Below are 27,275 nucleotides of genomic sequence, written 5' to 3' on the forward strand. Positions count from 1 at the left end.
ACTTTAAATGGCACCACAACGTAAATAATACATTTTATTATGTTTTTTTCATACAAAAAAGGAAAACGTTGAATATGCGTTGCCAAATGTCTGCCTGAATTTCAAAAAGATGTTGCTTTTGTATCCGCCTTGAAGTAATGCCACCATTTAACCACTAGAGGGAAACAAAAGATTTAGGAAAAAGCCGGTGTTGCGCAGGACGTTCAGCTTGTCTATGCATTATCAATGAATACATTAAACTCAGCTCAGGGAAATGAAAATACATCTCAATATTAAAAGTCGACCATTCTGAATGACTGCAGCAGCTTGGATAGGAGCGCAGTGTATCTGATTAGCTGCGTTACGAGAGAGGTTTAGTGAAGAGCAGGAGCATCGCTTAAACTGTTTGCAGTCAACGTCCCCAAACTTGTTTTCATCTCTGAAGCAATCGCCCGTGTGTTTTCTAAAATTGGATGCTGGAACCTCTTTGCTTTTTCACCTGCTGTGAAGCAGATGCATCACGGGCGGCCACACACGCAGCTGAAGGGCTGCGGGCGGATGACTTGCAGATGAGAGCACGGGGAACGTGGACTGCCTCATCAGCTTGTTTCAGTGACTCGTGCATATGTTTAATGTCTACTTTGTGCAATTAAGTGCACCTCTGCTGAGTCACCAAAGCACCAAGATGAGACCAAATGGATTTGTCATCACTGCTGAAATATAGCTCACTAAACTGAAAGGTTACAACTATCAGGTGGTGGATTTAAAATGAATGGAATTGCTTGATGGATCAGACTGATGAAAGCTGGAAGAAAATAAAGGAAATATAGAAGAGCCTTTATCGTGTATCCCTCAGATGGGTACAGCTCTGATGTGCACCCAACAGTTTAACCAAGGAGCCGTGAGTTGCTATAATTTCTTTGCATTTTGAACAAGAAGCGACAAAGCACAGCCCGCCGCCTTTCGAGATGAGAGATTGGTGGGACAGCGTGGTATAATTAGGTAAGCGTGTTTTCTGTCCGCACAGCGCCAACTGAAGATGAATGTGTGGATGTCATGCCTTAATGTGAGCTCTATCAGCTGGAAAGGCACAGCAGTATATCTGGTTTTTGAAGCACGATTCATTTTAACCCCCCCCCCCCATGACTGAGGGTCTTGTAGGCCTGTAGATCAGTGCAACGATTTAGCGTCTGCTGGGCACATCGCAAATTAGATCTGTGGTTCAATACACTCAAAAAAAAGATTTATTTTATTTCAAAAGTATCCAAAACTTAATTATGTGTGAGTCAACTGCACACAGTTCATTGATGTAGGGACTCAATAAGAGGCTCTTTGAACTTTTGACTGTGTGTGTGTGTGTGTGTGTGTGTGTGTGTGTGTGTGTGTGTCAACACCGTCGCTAATCGTATCACCCTCAATTAACTTTACTTCTTACTGCTGGATGAAGCTCTTTGGAGTGGGACGAAGTCTGGGAGGAGAGAATCCGCTGCGCGTGTGTGTGTGTGTCTCCCCCCTAGCCCCCCCCCCCCCCCCCCCCCCCCCTCCCCTATCTCTTTACAGGACTGCCAGCCCTTCTACAGTTATTCCAGGAATGCGTTGAACATGGCTGCCGCGATGAGGGCGCAGAAAACGGGACTGCTGGAACTTCGAGTGACCGTGGACCGCTGGATCCGGGTGTTGGCCACTCTCACCGAGGACGCGCTCACGGTCAACCCGGGGGAGGGCGTCGAGGAGCCCGCCAAGCCCGCCAACCCGAGCGGTCCCGCCGGTGCGATCAACGGAGACCCGCCGAACCTGAGCTCGTCCCCGGTCCCGGAGACCATCACCAACGTGAAGCGCACCGTGCGAGTTACCAAGCAGGACGTCGGAGGACTCGGAATCAGTATCAAAGGTGGGATACTTTTTTTTTTTTTAAAAGACCAACGACTTACTTCATGGACGGCGAGTCGCTTTCATTCGGCGAAAGTTTTGTTGGGAGTTTCACGTTGGCTGACGTTAACTGTAAGTTCGGACCGACCGACCGACCGACCGACCGCGTACGTGACGTCGTGGGACGAAAGCTCGCGCGCTCGGTCACATATCTTATGCGCGCGCCAACTCGGCCCCGAAGGCGAGTTACAGCGGCTGTTGTTTGCGCAGATAAAAAAAAAAACAGAGACATGACAGCTGGGATTATCTCGCGCTCACCTGGACGAGGGGGGGGGTCAGGGAGAGGGGGGGGGGGGGGGGGGGGGAGGGGGGGGGGCTGCGTGACGACCTACGTGTTTCTCCAAAGTCTGGTTACGTCGCACACGCCCCTTTAAAACTGTAACAGAGAGCAATGCTCGCGTGGAGAAGAGACCTTCAACGAGCTCCATGTTCCTCTCGACAAAATAAACAAACATGAACTGCTTTGTGTTACAACACTTGTTTCTTTTTTTTCATCCATATTTCTGGAAGAGGCTGTATGAGAGAGAGAAAAACAGCAAATACATCACTGGTTTGACAAAACTAGTGATGGCTGCATCACGGTGGCGCCGTCGCTCCTGTTGACTTTCAACGGTGAAAGGTCGCGACCTCTCCGTGTCTTACAAGCCAGGCTTGCGCACCCGCGCTGTTTGCTCGTTCGGCGTCTGATAAAAAGGCCTTTTCCTCGTCCGGTTTCTTTTCGACCCGCTGATACGGGCCGATATCTGAGTGGAAATCTCGGCGCGAGGAAGACTATGAGGGCGGGAGGGAGCCGTGTCATGGAAACACAAAAGATAAAAGGGGACAGCGCGGCGCTAACGCAGTCTGAGCAATATTTATTTTCTTGGAGGTATGTTTTGATAGAACGGCCCATTGGATGGACCGCCTTGGAGAACCGCCGTTGTCATGTTGCAAAGATGGTGACATGGTAATTCGAACCCTTCCCACCCCTTCCACCGCCATCACCACCAGCATCACCGCCAACAGCAAACAAAGCCAGCCCTTGATGACATAAATGTAATGTCCATCTTGGTGGAAATGGGTGGCTTTGACGATCCGACAGCGTGCTATTAAAACAAAATCATTGCTGGCACCCTGGCGGCGCGACGTTGCAGTGATGGCCTGTTATTCAAAGGCAGGGAGGAAGGTCTAGAAAAAGCAAGACATATATGGGAAAAAAAGAGCTCCAACAAGTAGCAAGGAAAAAGTAAAGAATGGACAAAGTGTCGGAAAAGAAACCAGGGGAAGGAAATGAACGAGCGTGCCAGTTGACGCCGCATTGTGAACAGCTGAGAGGAGCTACCCGCACAGCAAGCAGTTGTCATTGCCCAAAGATGAAAGCTATGTGGCTGGGAATGGGCTACTCCACTCATGTTAATTTTAGGGAGCCCACCCCGGGGTGCAGAAAAGCATGGCGGCAGTCGAAACCCTCCCCTCACATGTCTAAATTTAAGAGGAGAGGCCAGGAAGTGAGGCTCCAGATCTCTAGACAGCTCCACAGGTCAGAGTGAGGTACAACTGGGTGTGGGCCTGCTGCTTTCCCATTAACACGGCTTGTATTAAATAGAGTCCCTGATATTGTATAAATCTTCCTTGCGTATTCTTGTTTTTTTTTTTAAATCCCATATAGGTGTGACTTCACTCCGAGTTCAAATCAATGCTCAGATCATCAAGGAGAACTATATTTCGATGCCACAAACTCTTGTCACAGAACATCTCAGATGTGCAAATAGACAAATATTTGGTGCATTCTTATGTAACAAATCTATTATTAAAAAGCTGTTCTCTCCTTATGTGGCTCTGCAGGGGCTCATCAGGGACATGTAACCACGTTATCGTGAAGGTTCGCGGTAGCTCTTCCTTTCTGGTGTTTCTTCTTCCCAGCGCTCATTACCCGTGCTTGCATAGCAGCTGATGCCTGAAGAAGTAAAGTGCTGATCATACTGAATTCTTGGAAAGGAACAAAATCACAACCGACACATTGTTAGCAAAAAAAATAATAAAAGTTACCTAATTAGCTACACGTCAGTGTTGGAGAAAGCGGCACGGTTCGTTTACCTGTCGTGGGCGGCAATCCAGCCTCCACCTCCACCGCCACCGGCTCCTGTCAGCTCAGTGACAGGCCGCCCAGCTGGAGTGTGATGAACTGGGTTTGACATGAAAAAAAAGAAAAAGGTATAAGGGATGGGCAGGGAACACGGGTGGATTAAGGCTTGTGTAGGAGTGGCAGACATGTTGGCTGTATTTTTCCCTATAATATGTCAACCGTGTTGATCCAGCAGCCTTGTCAGTACAAGGTGTTTCGGATTTGCAAGCAAACCTGACGAGATGCAAAGAGAGGAAGAGAAATAGAAAGGTCATATAAAGGTGGAGGTGGGGTGATGTGTGCAGTACTTGTCGCTGGGGCTGGTCCTCACCTCCTCTGGCTGCCCAAAATGTCAGACTTTGTAGTTCGGCAAAGCGGGAGGGGAAAAAAACAACGTTCACTCACAACAAGTCATTTTATCTCCTTATTGATCTAAATATATCCTGCCTCCGTGTCATTTTGATGCAGATGCCAAGTCATTTGGAAAGCCAATATATAGCCCCTGTATTCGGCCCAATCAGCAAACCCAGGTTCTCTCACAGCTGCTTAGAACAGCCTGTCCCATGCATTATCAATTCTGGAGGAAAGAACATTGAGACCTTGCAGCTTCAGAATTTCAGAGAGCTCTGATTAGACCAACAGTTCCTCTGCTAAACAAGTCCAGAGGAGTACGGTTGCAATTATTACCCCGGGGTATTGTAAGTAAATACACAGCCTACCACCTTTTCATACGGAGCCAAATAGTTCTCCTAAGGAACCCAACAAAACAATCTCCCTTTGTTACAAAGTTGACACAGTGTAACTTTATTTGTACATCATATGGTATATTTAATAGGGTAAGTCAAAGTGCTTTACCAAGGATACGGTGTGGATATGTGGAATTGTAACTCTCTCTCTCTCTCTCTCTTTCTGTCTCTCTGGCTAAACTTCTCTCCTCCACTGATCGGGTGTAGTCGGTACAGAGGTTCATTTCATGCCTTCATTTCACCAAACAGTCGCCCAAGATTGCTCTTTTTTATTGGTTCAGTTCCCGCTCCCTTTCCAGCTAACTGGATGCTACATTATTGGAGTCCTATTATTGGTGCTTTTTGCGTGAGGTGAAGTATGCAATGTACAACGACTGTCCATTGCACTGTGCAGACCTTTAAATGGGAAACTCAAAACTTCTCCATCCATCCATCCATTGTCAGACCGCTTATCCTGCACACAGGGTCGCGGGGGGGCTGGAGTCTATCCCAGCCAACTTCGGGCGATAGACAGGGTACACCCTGGATTGGTCGCCAGCCAATCGCAGGGCAACACAGAGACACACAACCATTCACACTCACATTCACACAGCTACGGGCAATTTAAAGTCCCCAATTAACCTGATCCCCAGAGCATGTCTTTGGACTGTGGGAGGAAGCCGGAGAACCCGGAGAGAACCCACGCAGACACGGGGAGAACATGCAGACTCCACACAGAAAGGCCACTGGGCGGAATCGAACCCAGGACCTTCTTGCTGTGAGGCGACAGTGCTAACCACCACGCCACCGTGCCGCCCACTCAAAACTTCTATTCAAGTTAATGATTTTTGTAGAGATTTGTAGAGACCCGTCACAATCGCCTCAGTTTTACTACTCGACCTTGCAGGAAACAACATCAGAAGGCTGGTAGATCCTTTCTCAAATCTTATCATGATACCTTCTGGCATGCATAGCATGGGTTTGTGTGTTTTTACACTTGGCAGTGGCCGCTAGAAGGAGATCCAGGAGTCAAATCTCTAAGTAATCACCAGGAGAAAGCAACCTGTGGAAGACGTATTTAAAATGAATTAAATGTAATCCTCTTACGGATCGTTTCCCAGCAGCCTGAAGGCCAGAGTCCCAACTGCCGGCCGATGTTAATGACGACGTTTCTTACGGAGAGTGGAGGCCCACAGCAAACAGATCAATCAGCTCACTAGGTGACCTTCACATACCGAGAGAGAGAGAGAGAGAGAGAGAGAGAGAGAGAGAGGGCTAGATGGGAAACTGCGGAAGTTAGTACAACAGGGTAATCGCCGCTGTCCTCATGCGCTCTCTTTAGCTCGGATGACTGAAGTCTCCTGGGGATGGCAGGGGTCGGAATCAAAACAAGGGTGCAGTTATGTCGTTGCCTGGCAACGTCCCGTATCTAATGACATGCAGTCACTGGACAACACACTGATAATGACTCCATCTTTACATTAAACGAAGCTGTAATCTTTGTCTCGGGTGTCAGTGTCAGTTATTACTTCTGGTATCATCTTCTCCGCTGCGGGTTGCAAACTCCATACCTTCTAGTCCAACGTCGCCATATAATCCCAGCGGCGTGTTCCGCAGACTTGAAGAACATACCACGTTCGATTTTGCGAGCGTGCCGTCCGGAGCTCTTAGCTTGAGCAGCACTAAGTAGAAAATAACTTAATTCCCAGTAAACCCCGGTAAATCTGATCAGGGGTCAGAAGCTGAGGTTCGAGGTCGCACGGACTAAACTTGAATGGACGCATAACGTGCAGCAAAAGCAGCAGGTTCCTTTAAAAAAAAAATGATTTCCCTCCTGTCATGCAGGTGGGAAGGAGAACAAGATGCCCATCCTCATCTCCAAGATATTCAAAGGCCTCGCTGCTGACCAGACTGAGGCGCTTTATGTGGGTGACGCCATATTGTCTGTCAACGGTTATGACCTACGGGAGGCCACGCACGACGAGGCTGTGCAAGCGCTGAAGAAAACCGGCAAAGAAGTCATCCTTGAAGGTAACACGTTTTTCATTCTGGAAGAAACCCAGAATCTCTCCCTCTTCTGTCCGACGCCGCGTTTCTGCCCTCCACTCCTTTCTTTTGCCTCGCGTCTTGCTCTTAAAATGTTTGCAAAATGTGGCAGCAAGCCGGCGAGGCATATTTACGATGCACGACTACGGCTGCTGCGCGACAACAAAGTCCTGCAATCCTCACAGTTTGGAAGAACTAAATCCGTCACGCAAACGGAACACTTCCCTGTTGACACTCACACTGCTCCGAATAGATGGACGGGAACATTTGAGATTGTGAAATGTTTCGCTGCATCTCTCCAGCACTGGGGTTGATCTCTCCTTAGGAGGCCATCCACCACGAGCAGAAGGGAGGCGACCTGTTGAATTGGAACTTTGATAAATCCTAATAGTGAGTTTTAACTGAAAACAGCGTGAGGAAACCAAAAGACTCAAAACACGCCAAAAAAGTCATTGTGGCTCTCAGCTCAGAGCGTCTCGGTATGCATATGAGCAGCGTTCCCGACCATCACACACTGATTGAAAGCCCTTTGTTGCTGTGTGAGCACCGTGGAGGACTTTGGAGAAGGTTTGCAGTGGAGTCAGCAGGTGTTAGCAGGTATCTTCGTACCCCGTGCTCCCAATGCAAGCCGCGGCGGCTAACGCAGCGTTCCTCGTTGTCATTTACCCGTCCCGACCTCTATGGTCCAGTCATTGTCTGGACAGACGTCCCCCGAAAGCGTCGGCTATTCTGAGACACGGCTCAGAGACGGAAGAAAGGGATTTAAACACAATCGTTGGTCTTGCCAATAGATTACATCACAGGAATTTCTGTTTCACTCGTTACAAATGTCTCCGAAGGCGAGGGTTGATGTTTTATACAGAATGAGGCTATTCAAAAAGAATACGCCTGCCTCAAGAACAACACAACTTGACACTTTGCAGCTTTGCTCTCATTATCCCTCCTATTGATCTGTGTATTCTCTTCATGTTGTAAGAGAGCGCTCCCCCCCCCCCCCTGCTGAGTCGTAACAGAGGCTAACAGTGATGCTCAGTGATGGGAGCCGAACTGACACTTCAGACCCTTTGTGCTCTCATGCTGTACCTCCAAACAAAAGCATCGGACGTCCAACCCAACCCGGGAGAAAGAAACCCTAAAGCCCCGTGTTCTCTAAAAAAGGGGTCTCGGGTTCCATGAACTTAAAGAACAAACTCAAAGACAAACTTGAAGTGAATTTAAGGCATCGCTTTCCATGCAACTGCATTTCTGTGGGCTAGCACCAGTAGCACCAGTGGCTCCAGTCAGCCGAGCAGACACAGCCAGAGCTACAGCCGGGGGAAATCATTGCAAATCCCACTCGCCCCCCCCGGCGCCTTACCCGTCCACAGTCAGGCAGAAGAGTGTTGATATCAGAAGGCTCAGCCAGTGCCGCGCTGTGATCCGTCACGTCAGGAATCATTTCACCAGTTTCCCTTCTCCCATGAAGACCCGATAGAGAGGAAGGGGACGAGGGCTCACTGAGGGGAAAGGGCTTTTGTGTGTGTGTGTGTGTGTGTCTCTGACCCCGTGACTGCAGGACGCATATATCTAATATCTATCTAACATTTTAGTTAACACTTAAGGGCTGTGAGCTTTTCCAGCTGCATTTTTCAAGATTTATATTTTCTCTCGAGATTCTTTGTGCATCAAACAAATACTTCACTGGACATTTGACGTGAAAATCAAGTACAAAGTTTATTTGTGTTTTGGCATTTTATCAAAAATACTCTGAAACACGATCGGAAACAAACTCCTTCTCGGCGCCTCTTCAGTGCTAAAGGTCGGGTAACAGTCTTCCTCAGTTGTTTACAGCAACAATGGAGCCACCAGCAGCCCAATGTGCTCCGGGCAGGTTTCATCGCTCCGGGGAAAGTCACTACACAGGCGGCCTTGACTCACGTCAAGGAGAAGCTGCCTCCATCACGTTCAAATATGTGGAATATGTGGAACACTGATAGATTCAAGATTTTATTGTCAAATACACACCCCCTGTGTATTGAAATTCTTATGCTTACCTTTTCTGGAAAGCCGACCAATTTTAAAATTAAAATTAAAATACAATATTTACATTTACATATTTACAAGGCAGAAATGAGGTAAGGGGAAATGTGCAAAACTGAGCAGGTTGTAAACAAAAAAAAAATTAAATGAAATGTGTGCAATATAAATTTACAGTACTAATATTTAATACTGATTAGTGCGGCTGGAGCAGCAGCACACATTCATCCTGAGCTCTGCATCGCTACGTTAACGGTGTATTCAACGCTTTCAATTACGCTATTTCTGTGAGCGAGTACGTAGTGGCTGTCGACTAAAAACACCCAGAAATTGATTCTTGGTTTGGTGGAGTTTTTTTTGTATTTTAGGGTCTTTTTAAAAAAAACACATCATTTTAATGTCCCACAAAGTTACTTACAATCCCACAGCAGAAGAAAGGGGCACCTCAGGGCAGCTCCCGGGTGTTTGTGCTAATCTCCTGTAAAACCTTCTGCCTCCGAATCTTTCTTAAACCCCCTTTGCCACAAATAAGAACGTGCGCATCGTAGATATGAACGCTTGGCGGAAAGAAAATGGCCTTTCATAATGTTTCCAGTAGGACGCCCTCTGCTCGTCTCCCTCTGTGCTCCGGCCGCGTCTGAAAGGCGACGGAATAAATCAACGCGTATGAGTGACCACCGGAGAGGGTCGGATAAATATAACAGCTCCGATGAAACCACGGAACCACAGGTGGCTTCATTTCCGCCCGCGACATTTACAGCCCGGCCGTGTGTGTGTGTGTGTGTGTGTGTGTTTCTGTGTGTACATGGGAGGAGAGAAAGGAAGTGGAGGATGAGGAGAGGTTAACTCGACACACAAACACTCACGCACACACACACACACCAATCAAACAATGTTTCATGCACCCAAAAAATGATGAAATTACAATTAAAAGAACCCTTTTTTTCAGGCCTTAGCGATTGAGCTGGTGAGGCTCATCGTGGGACCAGTAATCTTGTACAACAGGCTCATTCATTTACCAGTTTGGGTTACTGGCGGCATACTTGACCCTCCAGTTCAGAGGCTAAAGGCCTCGGTTTGTTTGAAACCAACTCGAACGTCCAACATGTCTTCAGGCTACGTCTGAATGCCAAAGTGTTCTAACGCCTCCAAGCAGCGGGGGGAAAAGAGCTGCCGTCATAGAGGAGGGCCGAGATGGGTTTCTGCCCATTGTGACGATGCACCATTGTTCTGGAAACCCCAACTGCCCCGTCGGGACGGAACTATATTTGTCCGACAGCCTGTGAACCCGAAAACGAACGGCCAGTTATTACGTAGAAGGACATCGTCCGACCTGCAGCCTGTACATCAAAATCAAACTCATCAAACCAGAAGTCTGCGGCTGTGTGTGTTAATATATCCCCCATTTATCAAACAAGAAAAGGTCAAAATATGAAATCACCTATTTAGCTTGTGCTCAATATTCATCCATGCTGTAGGCTATATCAGCGGCGGATGGGAATTATTCTGTTGCCCCAAGTTTAAAGAGAGGGTTGGAACTTGGTTTAATTAAAGAGAGAGGGAGAGAGAGAGCCAGAGAGAGAGAGAGAGAGAGAGAGAGAGGGAGAGGGAGAGGGAGGTTTAGATAGATACAGATAATGACTCTTCACACCTCTGGATTGTGCAGAAAATAAGTGTTTGAAGTAGTTTTTTAAAGATGTCTTTTTTTTTTTAAATGTATAAAAGTGTGCCTTTTCTATTCCGACCTCAGAACTAGTTTCGGTAGCTGTATTGGGTTGTTGTGCGTTGTGTAAGCAGCAACTATTGAGCAACTTTGTACAAAGTCCAATGTCACATTTGAAGCCCAGAAATACATTACTAGCAGTTTTGTGAAAACGAAGGTGTAAACAAAGAAATGCTAACCTTTTCATTTACTAAGGATCTGACACTCGTAGCCCACATGCAAGATTTTCATTTGATTTTTTTTTTTATACAATCGTCTTGTGTGGCAGAAAAACCCGTGATTCAAATCAAAGAGCTCAAATGGCAGTCGCCACCCACACGTTGACAAAGAGTACCCCACATTTGAAAGGTCAACATATGTCTTGGACATTGAAGGCCATTTGCCGACACGTCCCTGCTCTATGTGATATGATTGTATCTTCACGTCTACGTTCGCGTCTGCACACTGCGTCTGCCACTGAAAATGGGTTGTCTGGTTTTGTTTCAATCCTAAAGAAGCAACAATTCATTGAAACCAGGAAACTCTGGAGCTGGAGTCACGCGTTGTGCATCGATCCTTCCGCCACAGCCTTTAACTGGACACAGTTAAACCGGCCAGAATGCGAAGAATTCAATGTGCACAAGTATGAGTGTGTTTTAAGAGAGCCTGAGGAGAGATTCGGTTTGAAGAGGTTCTTTGAGGATGCTTTGTCAGCCCCAAACCTAATCTCTCTCTCTCTCTTTGTGACACACACACGCCACTCTGCGTCAAATTCTTCATTTGTGTACAGTGTGTAACAGACGAGTTGTGTGATCTGCAGCACTTTGTCGTCAAACTAGAAAACAGTTTTTTGGGGTTATGCAGGCAGTCAGATCATGCTCATCATTTTATGTCGATCCGGTCGTGGTTATTAACGCGAGGGCGACCTTTCAGAAGAGTGTAAAGCAGTTTGAAGGCTAAAAATGACGATCTACAAATCAAGCTTTCCAAGGACACGTGTGAATATAAGAGACATACTATGAAGCGAACACTCGCGATCTGAATTTGTACGGAGACGCACTGCTCCTGCCAGTAGTCTTTCCTCGGAGACTGGACCCCGTGTCTCTCATTGGACCGTGACAGACGCGTTCACCGGGGAGGCGAGTGAGATTTTCCTAATTCACAGTTTCCAGCTGCAAATTCTCAGACTTTTATCTTCGGGGGGGGCGAGCCGCTTTCATCCCAGTCAGAGATGTGAGGGTTGGTGTCTCTGCAGCAGGAGAATCCCGTCCTTTTTCTTCCAAGCCTGACCCACCAAAAAGAATATGTTCCTCTTACTGGGTCCAAACAGTGCCTGGAAAGCTCACAATGCTGTATTGGTACAATCCGCTGGCAAAGTTTTCGTGGCTTTGTTGTCAGTTAATGAAATGTGTCCTGAAAAAAAAAAAGAAGTGCTCTACAGCGTACAAATTCTGCAGAATCTGTTGCCTGGTAAATACTTTAGTGATAACATAAGACCAATTTAAAGTTATTTTTTCTCCCCTTTTTGCCAATTTGACCTGCCTGTCAAAGGTAATTGCCGGCTGCCAGAGTACTGCATGTGCATGTGGCAAAACTCCAGTTTGGACCGTGTCAAAGCAAACACAGATAAATGACTGATCAGCATGTGCGCAGTTAATCAACACAGGGTCGACTTGACTGATTGGACCTTCAACCGAATTCTGTTTGCTCAGAATTCATACTTGATGACGGAAAGGATGTGTGAAACGTACCAGCGTCGATGCTGCAGCCGTTCAGCTACGCCAATGACATGCATGTACTTATCGACTAATTAAAACTTTCTGGCTCGCGTTCCTGTGACAGTATAATTATTGCTTTGAAAATAAACCTTCCCCTTGTAGCCTGATTGAATTGCTCCAGTTTCTTACTACCTGTTGGATCTTTGTTCTCTGGGTTCACTTTGCTATTTTTGCTCTGAAACATAGAGGGAATTATTGAACAGTAGAAGAATCAAGACCCCTCTTTTAAGTTTAGATGTATCATTATCTAGATTTGGGGTTGTTTTGTAGAGCAGCTCAGTGCACACACAGCGTTTCCATGTAGTTTGATTTTAATTGGTGCCTGAATTGAATTATCATCATAATCGGGTCACTCAGTTAACCTTCACTAATCAAGGGTTGCCTCATTTAGAGATAACACGTCTTTCTGAAGTTGCTTTTGCTGTAGTTTATGAAAAAAAAAAATATTGGTTTTACACATTGCAGTGTGCAGTAGGCGACGGAAAAATAGCCGGCCAGTTATTTTCCTGGTTCCATTTCACCACCGAGCGTGTATGACGTATCTAGTGGTGGAATATGTGGCGCCACATGTTTCCTTTACACTGACCCTTCTTTTCCTGCCTTTATCCTTGACATATTTTTATTCATAATGTTTTGGTTTTAATTTTCAACCTAATATTTTTTGTACTTAAAAAAACAAAAACATTTTTCAACCTAACTTTTTTCATAAAACTTTTTTTTCTTTCACATTTTTGAGGTACTTTTTTTCCAGAACATTTTTGGACCTAATATTTTTTTCACCTTTTAGAAAAAAACATTTTTCAATCTAATATATTTTTACCTGTTTTTCCATTACAATTTTTGACCGTATTTTGACTATATAAAAAAAAGAAAGAAAGTTGTCTTAATATTTTTTTACGTTTTCTTCAATCCCTTTTTTCACTGCTTAACACTGCCTGCATGTAACTGTTTCTTACTGAATGTACTTGGCACTTTCAGAGAAATAGATGCTCCAAATTCTTTCAGATAAACTTTCACATCAAAGAAAAAACGAGCCATCTCGTTTCATCTCACTAAAGTCAAACTTTTTTGCTTTCCTGCTGCAAGTTATTTGGAGAAGAATCCATAGTAGAGGAAAATATATACTGGCTATTCTTTTATCAAGCTTGTTTCTTGTGGATAGTTTGATACATGGTAAACGTGAAGTTAGCACACCCGGTATCGTGTGCTATGAAAAACAAAGTGATATAAATGCTTCTTTTCCGAAATGCAAACTGGTTCTCACTATATATCACTGTCTCGTAAACGGTGGATAGAATCAGCTGAGAAAGAGAAAAAAATGGGCATGGCTTATTCTGTGAATTAAAGTGAATCTCAATGATACGTGCTCACAGAATAACTCATGCACTTCTACTTCTGCGTTGCTCTCTACTTCCCGTGACTCCGTCCTGAAACCTCAAACCCTGCGGACACAAAGCGCGGCTGCTTTTCCGTCAGAGCGGCCGGCCCATGACGACTTTGTGCTCGGACTCGGCGAGGGAATGGATTAACTCGCAACAACATAGCTTTATTAAATCACAACTCTCTCCCTCTGTGGCGTCAAGTTTTCTTAATAGTCCCCCTGTGAACCCGGATCGAGGCCCCTGATAAATGGGTGGCCGGGTCTTTGTGCCACTCTCTCCATTACAGGCTCAGTCTCCACTGAACCCTCTCACAGTGTTGTGCACAGTGTGCAAGAAGGGGATGGAGGATGTGGGGCTTATAGGCATGGGATGGCGTGAATGCATTGTTATTATTCAGAAAAAACACTTTTTTTATTGTGATGACATTTATTGACCGTATTAGCTTTTATCCAAAGCTGTTTAAAATTGGGGAATTGCAGAAATCTTTGACTGACTGGGAGAGATGATGTCACAGGGAGAAGGGTTAGCGCCAAATCGGACTTGTTTATAATATTAACAAACATAAGTATGTCTTAAACTGCTTTGGATTGTTCTGGTGTACTCTACCACACTCTGTGTTACTTATCGGCCAACATTCGCCGATATCAGTCGAGGATCTACTCACACTCACTTTCTGCACGCAAAGTATCAACATCTTCCTAATATTTAGTTGCGTCTGCCTTTTTCTCCATCTTCGCTCTCTCCAAACACGAAGGACTGAATGTTCCACACCGTCCGATTTACGATCGGCGGACCTTTGACCTCGTTGGCCCACCGGTGGAGCGAATGAGCCCAGCGAGTGTCCCTGTTTGGGAACATTCTTGGCCTGACACGGTTCACACAGCCAACAGCGTGCTTCTGAAGTCGCTGAGCGGCCAGTGACATTCCTGCTGCTCCCACGGCAACCGGTGGCCGGGGGGGGGGGGGGGGGGGGGCTCATTGTTTCGCCTGTGGCGCTTTTTGAGCGGTGACTCGGTAGCGACCGCCAGCCACATCGACTCGCTGGTTCTCCGAGGAGACATCTGTAGAAGCAATTATCAAACCATCAGAGTGTGTGTGTGAATGCAGGGTCAGGTTGATGTGTGTGTGTGTGTTTATAAGCCAATCGACACAATGGAGAATATTGGCTAAGCATAGTTTTGGAAATTGGAACCGCTGCTTTAGCAATTTGAACCATCCGGGGTGAAAAAAGGAGTTTTTCAGGCCGCCGTAAAGTGAATTGTGTCAAAAGTGAATTTGCTGAAAATGTCTGTTGAGGATTTGGGAGGTTCAATGTGAAGGCGTTAGAAGGAAAAAGCTTAGCGGCGGATTGTGCAAGGAGAAGCAGACAAACTCCTCCTACAAACACACACACACTGCACAAAAAGTAGTTTTGCTGGCTGCCAGATAAGCTACAGTAATAACGGTGCCATCTCAGCTAATTTTAGCTGTGTGTTGAATGTGCCGCCGCTGGTATTCATGGCAACATTTCTGGCTGAGCTTAGTTCGGTGTGTCCCAGTGTTGCCAGTCTCAGTCTCCTTTATTCTTCCCGTCTCTCTCTTTCTTATTCTCTCGACCCTTTTCATTCCCGTCTCTCTCTTTCCAACGTCGTCAGTTTCTCTCCGCCTCCCCCTCGATTCAGCATCCCTCTCTGCTCTGCTTTTCATTCACCACTCTGGTCGAGAGCCATCTCGTCCCATTTGTTTTGTGGGTCCGCGACTAAATACGGGAGATTTCTAATCTCCACGTTGTGTTTTTTCCGATGTGGAGATTAAAAAAATGAAGTGAATGTCTTCTTACGCTTGTTACGGTCGTTGTTTCGCCCCCACGCGGTTTAGTTCTGCAGGAACGACCATGAACTCAGTCGCGCATAATTATAAATAATGTTATGGAGTTTGAACACAACAGTCCACACGTCAATGGGTGTGCATCACTACAACTACGTCCACTCCTTATTATCAGCCTATTGTCTTAACCTGTTATTTTACCCACACGAGGAACAAACTCAGAAATATCACCAGCTTTTTATAATCCGGTATAATTAAAGCATTTAGATCTTGGCGTCCACCTGTCACAATGATGCATGAAATCCCACTTCTGTTCCTGGTCACGTGGCCTCGCCTGCCATGTTGAGATTGACCACATCAATTCTGAATGGCTTTGGTCCAGTAACAGGGGAGCAGTTGGCACGGACGCCGGTAGGTTGGCACGGGGAACAAATGGAGCAACGCTCATTTCCATGCAAGTTGACAGCTTCTTCCAAACACGCGACGCGATCCTCGAGTTTTTCTATCCAACCAAACTGGAACCAACCTTATCTCTGAAGGAAGAGAAAGATAAGAGACACATTCGAGATCCAGGACAGTGTAACAGTTTTATTGGATAGTTTTCAAAGAAGAAGAAGAGACAGGAAGATGACATTCTACTGCGTCAGAGGAGCCGCGTTTTGGTCATTCCCATTTAAGTCCCCTTCAAACTTTTAAAGTCGGCACTGGGTTTGAAGAATATATCCCATTTTTCCATGGACGCGGTTATAGCAGGAACATTTCTGCACCATTTTTCTACAGTTAAGTACACGTCGTCCCTCCAAAAGAAGGCAGCGTTTTATGACGCTCACCTCACATTTGCTGCACAGAGCCAATAATGGCGCAGCGAGCTTTTGAACATATTACGGATTTTAAACTGGCAGATTGGACTGAAACAAGAACGGCTGGGGGGGGGGGATTTGAGAAGAAATGTGATAACCGCCTCGCCGAGCGCCAGATAACAGGTGAGCAATCTCCGTCATCGCGCGCAATTTCCTGCGACGCCCCCCCCCCACCGCTGGGTCGGATGTCAATCAGTCGGCGTCGCACTTTGCCGCCATCCGACAGGCGAGAATCACAGAGATCTGGGTGCAACCTTTTCGAAGTGGACTGAAATCCCAGAGGAGAAGGAGCGTCCACTCGGCCCTCACCCCCCATCTCCCCCGTTGGCTCTTCTGCTGGCCCCCGGGCCGCTGTGGCTCTTGTGTGTCGAGAAGAGCGCTGCACACTTCCCCCCCCCCCCCCCCCCCCCGGTGAAACCAGAGCTCTGCCTTCATACGTTGCCATGTCCTCTGGGCTATTTTTACTCCAGCAGCAGCGGTACTCCTGCCAAACCCATACCACAGCGTGCTGGACCAGAGTCTGCGCGTGTGTGTGTGTGTGTGTGTGTGTGTGTGTGTGAGTGTGTGAGTAGGTGTATGTAGGTGTGTGAGTGGTAAAACGGCGAATATAAGAACAGATGTGTGCAGAAAAGAGCTGGGCAATGTTCCAAAAAAGAGACAATGATTATGGCTCTTAATATATTGCAGTTCTACTTGAATAACATGTAAAATAGTTATAGTCAACCTTTTCTAATTAGGGGCCTTTTAGGTCATTTAAGGTGGGACCGAAATGTCACAAATGTTTTGGAAATACAAATGAAATATGTGGAAACAATCATTTTTTATACACCTCTTGTCCCCTTTCATTTAATTTTTTTTTTTTTTTTTTACAGATGCCCCTTTTCTTTTCAGCGCAGTCACTAGTAGCGCTACTCACCGTATTGATTTGGGTTTGGCATAATGACCACTAATGCTCATGAATGAGGGTAATGAGCTAATCTCAGTGAATCACTTTTTTTCCCAAAGGGCAATTGCACAAAAAGAAAAAAAAGGACCAATGTTTTAAGAATTGAATTCGATCATGAATGACGATTAGTGGCACAAAGGCGGAGTAAACCACAGCCTTTACTCCAACAGCTGGCGCTCCAGACGTGCCCGCCCACGCCACAATCGCCCATAGATAACAGATAAACCTGTACTCAGAATCAAGGTGGGACTGATTAGAATCCGGTGGTTCAAGGTCAAGACTTCGTGCTATTATTATAATGACATTTTCACACGTTCAATAGGATGAAATAATAAAGTTAAAAAGAGACATGGATGTTATCTGCGAGAAAATCTGCACATTTTCCGTGTTGGGATTGTTCTCTTCATGGGAGACGATGATTATCACTTAAAGCCGAGGAGTCTGTTTTCAAGCCTGTAAAGTGCTGCCACAACTCTCAACTCATCGACGGGCAGAGAGGCTTTTTATTCACATCCCAAATTCCTTCACCTCTCCCTCCTCTGTCCCACTGATCGAATTCTCTCTCTTCTCTCTCTCCATCTTTCATTCTGTTTCAGTGAAGTACATCAAGGAGATGTCGGCTTTCTTTAAAAACTCGGGGTCCCCTGGGGCCACCCTCCCCTGGGACTCCCCCCCCTCCACGCCCCACACGGGCACCGAGCTCTCCCCCGCTGAGGTGAAGGAGCCCCGCAGCATCCCGCTGAAGATGTGCCAGGTGTCGCGGAAACAGTGCCCCCCCGACACGGAGAACAGGTAGAGCGCGCCGCGGGTTCTGATCCGCGCGTGCAGTCGTTTAAGGAGAAAAAAAAACTACAGAGTGAAGCACTCTTTTGTTAACATCTCAAACACCCTCTCCACACGGAAGCTTCAACTGCACCCTTTTCTGTTGCCCCCCCCCCTCCCTCTCCCTCACATCTCGTCTGCCAGGTATTTCGAGGTGATTTCGTCCAGCAGGAGGAACTCTGTGTTCCTGCGGGCCAAAGACCCGGCCGTGGCTCAGTCCTGGTACAACGCCGTCCAGGCCGGCGCTGCCAGCCTCCTGCCGCGAGTGAAGGAGGAGATGAGGAGCATGCAACAGGGGGTGGAGGTCAAACATCTGGGCTGGATCACAGAGCAGGTATGCAAGAACGCAGATGTGCACGGTACGCACACTGCAAGGAGAAACCCCCCGTTGGGTCCTTCTGCTTTGCTGCCTTTTTTTTCGTTCCCTGGGTTCTTTAACCGTGGTGTAAATGTGCAGGTGAGCCAGGGTCCAGAGAAACCCGTCCTGGCCATGCTGACCGACCGAGACCTGCTCCTGTATCCCTCCCTGCCGGAGAGCAAAGAGAGCCTCGGCAACCCCGCCAAGAGCCACCCGCTCATCGCTACCAGGTTAGACCTCGCAGATGTCTGCGTCCACACGCAGCTCCCGCAGTGCTCCATATTCATCCGCGCGCGCTTAGCACACGTAGCATGTTTGGCATTTGACAAACACATGTGCTCCACCCTGAGCTGCTCAGAATGGGGGAGGGGAGGGGGGGGGGAAACTGCGTTTGTTTTGGCCAAGTCAGGAGAGCACAAGCTCACTCTTTCCACAGCTGGACTGTTGGACATTTGAGTCACACTCATTTGGAAAACATCAGCGCAAGCAGAGCCTATGACTCATGTCGTTTCCCCGTTCTCTCCTGTGTGCATCACATTGCCTTAAAGGTTCCCCTCAATACCCCTTAATTTGCTCTCATGGCTCATTCTTTTGTCTTTTGAAGTCTTAACTATCTTCTCTCTCACCCACGTTCCTCTCGCACTCTCCTCTCTCTCTCTCTCTCTCTCTCTCTCTCTCTCTCTCTCTCTCTCTCCCCCCGTTCAGACTGGTCCACTCCGGCCCGGGGAAGAGTTCTCCCCTCCTGGACTCTGACCTCTCATTCGGCCTGCGCTCGGGCACCAAGCAGGGCGTGGAGACCCACGTGTTCAGGGTGGACTCTGCCAAGGAGCTGTCCACCTGGACTCACCTGGTGGTGGAGGGCTGCCACAACGCCGCTGAGCTCGTCAAGGAGGTCACCGCGGGTACGGACGCAGAGATTTGTTTTAACACCCCCCCCCCCCCCTCCGGTGACTCTGACCTCGCTACACAGTTCCTCACCCCACGAGTCGAGACATTCAGATCTTCTCTTGAATGTTATGATGACATGATGAGAGGCTTAAAGTCTTATAGGACATAAGAAGGAATTTTTCAAGGTCAGCTTTTCTGGATCAGGTTGCAGTTGCTGCTTCTATCAGTGGTTCAAAGTAAGGACCTCATAGTTTATTAATTTAAGTAGTACTTGGACCAACGGTAAATCTGATCAATACAGTGGTTTTTGTTTCACATCCTCCCTTAACGCTGTTACTCTCCTTTTGAGGCACGATTGAGCTGACTGAGTAAACTGGGAGCCCAGAACGGAAACACCACAACGCCGTCACTAAAGAAATGGATTGATGAGTCTTTCACACTGACAAATGCAACACGAGATGCGTCTGTCACGCTGTAAAACTCCAATTCTGAGCGGCCTGCAATGCAAAATGCTCAAATGGAGCAGATCTGTTTAATCCGTGCAAATTACGGCTCGGCCACAAGACGTGGTTTCCACTCAACAGACACGAACATCTCAGCACATAAAAGGGGCTCACAGAGCAGGATTAGGAGTTATGATTAATCGTTGTCGTGTTAATTCTTTCTCGCACAATAATTTAGGGCCTGTTGTCTTCTGCAAAATGTCCTCAATCCTCCGGCTGCTTCTTTGTTAAACGACTTGAAGTGGGTTTTTTTTTTTTAGAAAGGAAAGCTTTTGGTCACCAGATAATTTAAATGCAAGTAGAGTCGGACTGCAGCTTCTTTCCACTTCCACGCTTCAGAGTCTGCATTTTAGTCCTCAAAGTGAACTCGAGTCGTAGTGCTGTTACACTGCCCTCTGCTGGTAGCACGAGGTAGTGAAAAAACCTCCAACCTAAACCGAACCAATTTTAGAATCTGAATTAGGAAGAGTGTTCCATTTAAACTAAGGCTTATTGTCTCCTTCTTAACGAAACCCATCATTTGAATCATTTTGTTATCCTGTCAGTCTCACATTCACAGGATACAGCCAAGGATTCTGGGCTTTTATATCAACTCCTGCTACACTGAACTCACAACATAATGAGAACGCAAGAAATATGCACCAAAAATCCAGACTTGTTTGACAAGAACTGCAGCTGTGTGCTGAGAAATCATGACATTAGCTTCCCTTTGTCTGCCTCTGTCATGTTGTTCTTTTCTACCCTGGCAGCCTGTAGTTGGAATGGGAAGGAGTGCACCTTGGGAGTCCACATTGATGAGGGTTTCACACTATTTACACAAGAGATGGGTGTCAGGAAAAGCATCCTGCTGCAGCAGCCGTTCGAGCGCCTCAGAATGTCCTCAGATGACGGCGTTCGCATGATGTTCCTCGACTTCGGGGGGCAAGAGGCCGAGATTGTAAGTTACTGATTTTCCATTGAACTTTTCTAACGTGGAGCGCTTTTATAATATTGTTGCATTACAACTACTATGAATACGAGCTGTCAAAACAAGCTCTAGTTGTTGTAATGAAACGTGTGTTTGCTATTGAAGATCTTTTAGATAAGCACAACATTTGAATGAAGCATCCGCTCAGCTTTCAGTTGCGGTCCATTACTATTTCTACCACTAGGAACTACTATTGAATAAGAATTGATTCATGTTGCAAATTTAACAGTATTGGGATTTTTTTTATCAAATTAAACTGCAGTTTGTTCTAAATCAATTCTATCTGTTTTCATATTTCCTGCACTCTCTCATCTTCTCTTTTCAGCAACTGGACCTCCATTCTTGCCCAAAGACCATAGTCTTCATCATCCACTCTTTCCTGTCTGCCAAGGTCAAGCGACTGGGGCTCCTGGCATGATCACAGTCAACCATCTGGTACGTCAACAATAGGAATATTCAATAAATCACAGAGCCAGAAGACTCTGGAACACCAGAGGATGCAGCCTGGGAAAAAGGTGCCGACTCACCACTTTCTTTCAGCCCTCTAAAGGATCCTCTCCGGTCGGGCACCTGTTGGTCTTTCTATGGGAAGGGATAGACCGTCGAGTAAAGGGGAGTGCTCAGCAGCCACTAAAGGGGTCTCGACATTTGTCAAGTCTTTTTTCGGTTGGTTTGTCACACGTCATGGTGGCAAACTGTGCGACACGACATCCTGCATCTTACTGTTTCCAAGCTGGAAATACCAACTATTTCCTGTCATTGTTTTGCAAAAGCTTTTGCTTTGTTTCATGAGTCATGATTGGGCCTTGGCACTGAGCGTCCTTTCATCATCTTTCAATAGTTGCTTTATGCGCTGTCATAACAATAAGTTATTTCACAAATGTCCTGATTGATGTTGGACAAACTTTTTTCTTCTTCTTTCTTTTTAAACAAAGGCAGCTTTAGTGGACTGACAGAATGATGTGACCGATCATTACGTAATCAATAATCTGAGCTGAACAATGAACAACGATAATGTTTGCTTTTTATGTTCCAAATATCAAACAAAATGTCCTGTGCATTGCAGCTCAGCAACTTGTTATTTTATTTTCCTCTCTTCCGTGTTTTGAGTGTGCTCATCCATGGCCTAACAAAAAGAAATGCCTAACGCATATCATTAAAATATCATTTTTTTCTGCTAGTTGACATAGCTTAATCAATACATCTGAGAAGAAAAGACTCTTTCCTTGGACGTCCGGCAGTGTGACTCTGCGTTATCTTTCATTTCAACACACATGAAGCATCAAATGAGAGCTGTTGTGTTTTTAGAGTTTCCTCGTCCTGTGTTGATGGATGACACCTAAACCTCTAATCCCGTATGTACAATACAAGCACAGATTTTACAATATTGTTTGTCTTTCTGCCCGTTTCTGAATAAATCAAAGCGAGGATGAACAGTGTTTATCAGAATGTACTGATGGTCTCCGTTCTACGCAAATGTCCACATTTAGATTTGTTATTTTACCATTTAGAGGTGTTGAGTTGTTGTTTTTTGTATTTTCATTTGTGTCGACTGAACATCCACAACTAGGGGCCTTCTCTCCGTGTCAAACACTAAACAGACTTGTATTAATATATATTTAAAAAACTAATACCTGTTGGCTTTCAAGAATAAGATGCATTGTATATTCTTATTTAAACAAAGGTGTGCCTTGCAGAGTTGTTTGTATATAAACATGTAATAAACTTTGTTAACTTTTATTGTTTCCTTTACTTTGCTTCATTGATTACATGTTTATGTCACTTTTTAATATTTAATTCCTTGCATTGGCTTCACTAAGGCTCAACCGCAACCACAAAATATATCAATCAATCATTTTAAAAATGAATAAAAATTGTATTGTGTAATTGTAAGTGTACAAAGCGACAGCGGCTCATCTTCTTCTCCGATAAATCAAGACCAAATTAGGTCTCCCGTTGGAGTAGATTCAAACTTTATATTTTGATCCCTCGATGAAGAAATGAATTGAAGAAAGCGGATTGAATAAAAGCGTCCATCCGTTTATCCATCTGCTCTCTTAAGGCTCTCAAACCGCCTCGCAGGGCCCTTTTAATAATGTCCCCCTTTTCACATGCAGCCACAACCTCCACCATCATATCTGACGGCCTTTAATGATCTGTTCCACTGCTCACGCTTCAGACAGCGATCCCGACCCAGTCGGCGATCAGTTTTATTAAGTCCAGACGGATCTGTGCAACGGTAGAAGAGCGGAGACGATGATGAGACGTTTAAGTCAGCGGTGTGTGTGTGTGTGTGTGTGTGTGTGTGACGGAGACAGTGAGGCCTGCTGCTAGCCGTTGTGAGAGGAGCGCGCAAACAGCACCCTCTTATATGCTTTCACTGCCACGAGCAGTAGTGTTATCAGTGATGCAGGCAGATGCCGCGTGTGCGCGTGCGTGCGTTTTCTTTTCGTCAAACGCACGTGTGCATTTGCATTGCACGACAAATGGAAGTGAGTCGAGCAATAGCGTACATGGGGCCCTGTGCAGATCAGAATAGAGTGTTCACATTTGATCACATCTCCTCTCTCCTCCTCTGTCCTCTGAGCCCCCCTCTTGTCTTGTTGAGATGTTGCCACGGTAACGGCAGGGAGCTCTCAGATTGGCTGCGTCCGTCTTTTCCCCCCCGAACTGTGGTTTTGCTGCTGAAATTGCCAATCAGCCTCTCAGATCCGCTGGAGAGGAGGAGGAGGAGATTGTGTGAATATATTTTGATTAACAAAAATGGAAGGGCACTTAGGAGGGAGAGGAAGGGGGGAAGTATTGGTGGAAAATATGATGTTAGTAAGGGAAGGGTCGAGGAGATAATGTTGCACTTTATAGAATGCACTTTGCAATCTGTGCAATCTTTTGTGTTGACGCCTGGAAAGAAAACACTATCGCACACAAAGAGAAGAAATATTGATTCAGAATAAGATTGAATAGGCAGTGTTAACACTTTTGCCAACCGGGCATTATTTTTGAATTTCAGTGATAACCTGAAATATTCTTTGCACGTTGAATGCAGACACAAAAGAGCCGCGGACGAGACAAGTAACGGCTGGTCATGGTTATGCGCTTCTCTCTTTTAAAGGACTGTACTGGTGACGCTTTAGCCCAGATAGCATTCAGTCAAACGGGGGCTTCTCTCTTTCTTCCCCATCCAGTAGACTTTTCCAGGTTTTATGGTTTTATGTCCTAAATGATTCATGGCTTTGGTAATGAAAGTTATTTTTACTAATTCTCTAATTCTCTTTTTACGCATTTATACTCGGTAATTCTGTGTTAAACTAATATATGTAATTCCTTTTAAGAGTTGTTATTTTGATGACAATGTCGTTTTTAAATGACAACATTACAATTTCCTCTTGAATCATCACACTGTGAGCAGATAATGTGAACAATAATAAAACAAAGACCTCCCCAATGCCAATCCCATCAAGCTTCTCTCTTAATGGATAATATATTCACTGACAGGGTGCATCAAGTGCATGTTCTGATGATACAGAGGTACAAAGGTAAAGATGTTGAGGTTTTTCACAGAACTGTCACTTTTTGTGACCAGCCGTTTCATTATTTCCTCACACAGAACGGCCCGAGCAGGTTTTAATACACCTGACAAACAGACAAAAGAGATAAAACAACAACATCCTGTCCAACCGTGACGGGGAGCACACTGCTCAGTGATATGAAGTATCTCAGCAACCATCCTATAGCTGCTGTGTCAGAAGATCATCACAAGACCTCCACTGCTGCCCAAAAGGCCAAGAGTGACACCGTCGTGTCGTTTTCCCCACACGAGGCGTATGTGACAGAACTGTATGTTAAATGCACATAAAGGGTCCAGGCTCCATCGTGTCCTGCAGAGCGCATCGTACCAGACAGATGGCAGTAGATCATTGAAGGAGGAGGAGTCCGACTGGTTCTTATGCACGGTCAGAAACAGTAGGGGTCTCTGTCTCTCCATGCAGGAGAATCACAAAGAGAGCATTGGTGTTCAGTGAAAGGAAAGGGGGGGTGGGGGGGGGGGGGGGGGGGGGGGGCTTTGATTGGTCCTGACCTAATTCAGAACAGGACATCCCACAATATTCAATACTCTATTTCTAGTTTTTTTTCTCTCTCTCTCTCTCTCTCAATCTTTCTTTATTCTCCCACTTAACACAAAAGGACTAGAGAGAGGAAAGAGGGCGAGAGATTAATGCTGAAGCTCAGGCTGAGCAATTCATATTCCAATTGGAGGAGCATGTTATCTATTTTCTCACACTCATTCATTGTGCTTCTCTCCCCGAGAGGCGTTCGAATCAAAGCGGGATTCAGTAGGAATCAAACGGGGACTTTCAAGGAAACGAACAATGGCGACAACAGTCGGTGTAGGTAGAACGTTTCAACCAGAGGAATCAACTGCGCAATCGCTTTCACATCAACTCCTCAATAACCATGTCAAATATGTACAGAGGGACGGGGGGGGGGGAGGCTGAAGCTGAGTCCTGTGTCATTGGAAAGTCATTCATCCGAGCTTAATCAATCTAGGTTGTTTGATTCAATTCAAACTGCCTCCCGGGCAGAAGAGGAGAGGGCGAAGAAGGCAGAAAAAAAAAGAAGAAAAAAAAAGAGAGTTGAGCTGAGCTGACTCTTTCTAACTCTGACGAGGCTTCTCTCCATCTCTCGTCTCATTCATTTCCCCCTTTTTTCTTTCATTCTCTATCGTTTCCTCATTCTCCTCCTCCTAGGGGCAGGAATTATTGCTCCTCATTTCATGCTAAGGCACAGCTTGGATTTCTTCTTTTTTCCCCCTTGCCAGTATTTTTTAATATTGTTATTACTACTGTATGTCTTAAAGACCAGGTTAGGGTTATTAAATATGCCAAAGCGAATTGTATTTTCGCTCAAGTAAGCTCCTTGGAAATATTCCATCAGGGCACCCTTTTATTCTTTCCAAATGTAGTTATGAATTTTAAAGTAGACTTGTATTACTGGAGGAGAGACGTGTGTGATCGGAATACCGAGCAAAGCCCAGATTGGAATGCCTTGTTCTGGGAGCGATGTGAGGAGGCCGTGGCTGTCAACAGGAAGGCTAAGAAGAAGAGAGACAATGGGGGTTAATATCAGCAGCTGGTGATCATGAGCACATTTAAGTTTCTTTGTTTCTTTTATTATCTTCGTCTGTTTGAGGCGTTGGAAATGAGCCATATTGCTTTCAGAAAGGTGTTACATGAAAACATTGCACAGAATGAGTCAATAATGAAATAGTACGTTTCCATTGCCTACCGGGGTTGAAGTGTCCTTTTTAGCCAACACCATCGCGTAGACATACAGATCCTCCACCAGCACCCCCATCCTATCCTGCCTTCACTTTTTTGGTATTCATGAGCATATGCTCCTGTGTGAAGTCCCCTGTCAATAAATATGCACAGTCTTAATTGTTCCGTTCGTAATTAGACTGCAGTTCTGTTCTTTTTGGCTCAGGTGTATGTTGAAGCTTTTTCTTTTGTTTGTGGTTTTGGCACCTCTGATGATTTCCATGACAATCATTTGAGTGAGCGAGGAAGCGAGAAAAGGGGGAGAGAGAGAGAGAGAGAGAGAGGGCTAGAGAGAAGGTGAGAAACAGTTGCTGGAATAAAGCCCCATCTCAATCTGAATAGCTTATTAATAGAGCTGGTCCCGGGCAAACAGATGGCAGCTGCCAAAAACAAACACAGAAATCACAGAAATGAAAACCCTAATTCAATTAGGTGGGAAGCATTCCTCGCTGCAGCAGTTATTGAGCAGTTTCCATTAATTTGATGATCCATTTACAAAAAAAAAAAAAGGAAACATATTAAAAGAGCTTTTTCCAGAATGTTCTCCTGTGTTTATTATCGGTGGCTGACAAGCGGAAAAAGAAGAAGGCCGCGAGCTGCATGTATGTGGGTGTGAGAAGAAAAACAGGATTTAAGTCATTACTGGCTCATGGTTAACAAATGCAATTAAAGTTACTAATGAAGGATACAATTGCAGTGTGTATAATGTGAATTTATGGTTCAAAGCTAAAGAGTCCACTGAATCGTGGGTTGGAATTGGTCTGTTCCAACATTAGCATATTACCGTTTAAGAGAGCGAGAAGTGAAACTAATCAGTGGATTTTTGGAGGTTGTGAGTGATGCTTTTGTTCTGTGTCTTCATCTTCACGCTTGTTTCAAATCTGTCCAAACGAGGATTTCACCAGACTGTAGAACATCTTCCTTTTAGCCATTTTAGCAACACGTCTCTCGTCATCTTGGTCAATTTGACTTCTCGGTAGCCAAGACTCGTTTTGTATTCACGGCTCTGAGACGATGAATGTTATCCGATGTTTTCCTTTTCTACAATGCGTTGTTTACCTGTCACTTAATTTACGTAGTTACTTCAAGTTCAACCACGATGAACCAAGGCGTTCACTCTTTGGTGTATATAATGGCCGCTAAGCT

At 45.6% G+C, this 27,275-nt stretch overlaps 1 protein-coding gene and 1 long non-coding RNA gene across 3 annotated transcripts; one reads left to right on the forward strand and one right to left on the reverse strand.

Moving 5' to 3' along the window:
- Positions 1 to 1,358: 1,358 nt before the first annotated feature.
- Positions 1,359 to 22,551, forward strand: snta1 (syntrophin, alpha 1). Of its 2 annotated transcripts, XM_040204592.2 has the most exons (9): positions 1,359 to 1,870; positions 6,583 to 6,768; positions 17,870 to 18,065; positions 18,240 to 18,429; positions 18,553 to 18,683; positions 19,159 to 19,355; positions 20,594 to 20,781; positions 21,137 to 21,246; positions 21,352 to 22,551. In XM_040204592.2, exons 1-8 carry the CDS (start codon positions 1,582 to 1,584, stop codon positions 21,227 to 21,229), a joined length of 1,470 nt encoding a protein of 489 aa, XP_040060526.1. In that variant the 5' UTR covers positions 1,359 to 1,581; the 3' UTR covers positions 21,230 to 21,246; positions 21,352 to 22,551. The 2 variants fall into 2 exon arrangements, with proteins under 2 accessions (XP_040060526.1, XP_040060524.1); XM_040204590.2 differs by having other exon boundaries at positions 1,437 to 1,870; positions 21,137 to 22,551.
- LOC120835561 (uncharacterized) lies at positions 3,593 to 5,168 on the reverse strand. Its single transcript, XR_005714600.2, has 2 exons — positions 3,985 to 5,168; positions 3,593 to 3,844 (listed from the first exon to the last, which is right to left on the reverse strand). It is a non-coding gene; the product is annotated as an uncharacterized LOC120835561 (long non-coding RNA).
- Positions 22,552 to 27,275: the final 4,724 nt, after the last annotated feature.

Source organism: Gasterosteus aculeatus, chromosome 17 (assembly GCF_964276395.1).
Source record: "Gasterosteus aculeatus chromosome 17, fGasAcu3.hap1.1, whole genome shotgun sequence".
Lineage (NCBI taxonomy): Eukaryota > Metazoa > Chordata > Actinopteri > Perciformes > Gasterosteidae > Gasterosteus > Gasterosteus aculeatus.

Coding starts and splice junctions, on each gene's coding strand:
- snta1 (XM_040204592.2), top strand. CDS start 1,582: ATGGCTGCCGCGATGAGGGCGCAGAAAACGGGACTGCTGGAACTTCGA. Junction 18,430..18,552: donor TGGGCTGGATCACAGAGCAG/GTATGCAAGAAC, acceptor GTAAATGTGCAG/GTGAGCCAGGGTCCAGAGAA. Junction 20,782..21,136: donor GGGGGCAAGAGGCCGAGATT/GTAAGTTACTGA, acceptor TTCTCTTTTCAG/CAACTGGACCTCCATTCTTG.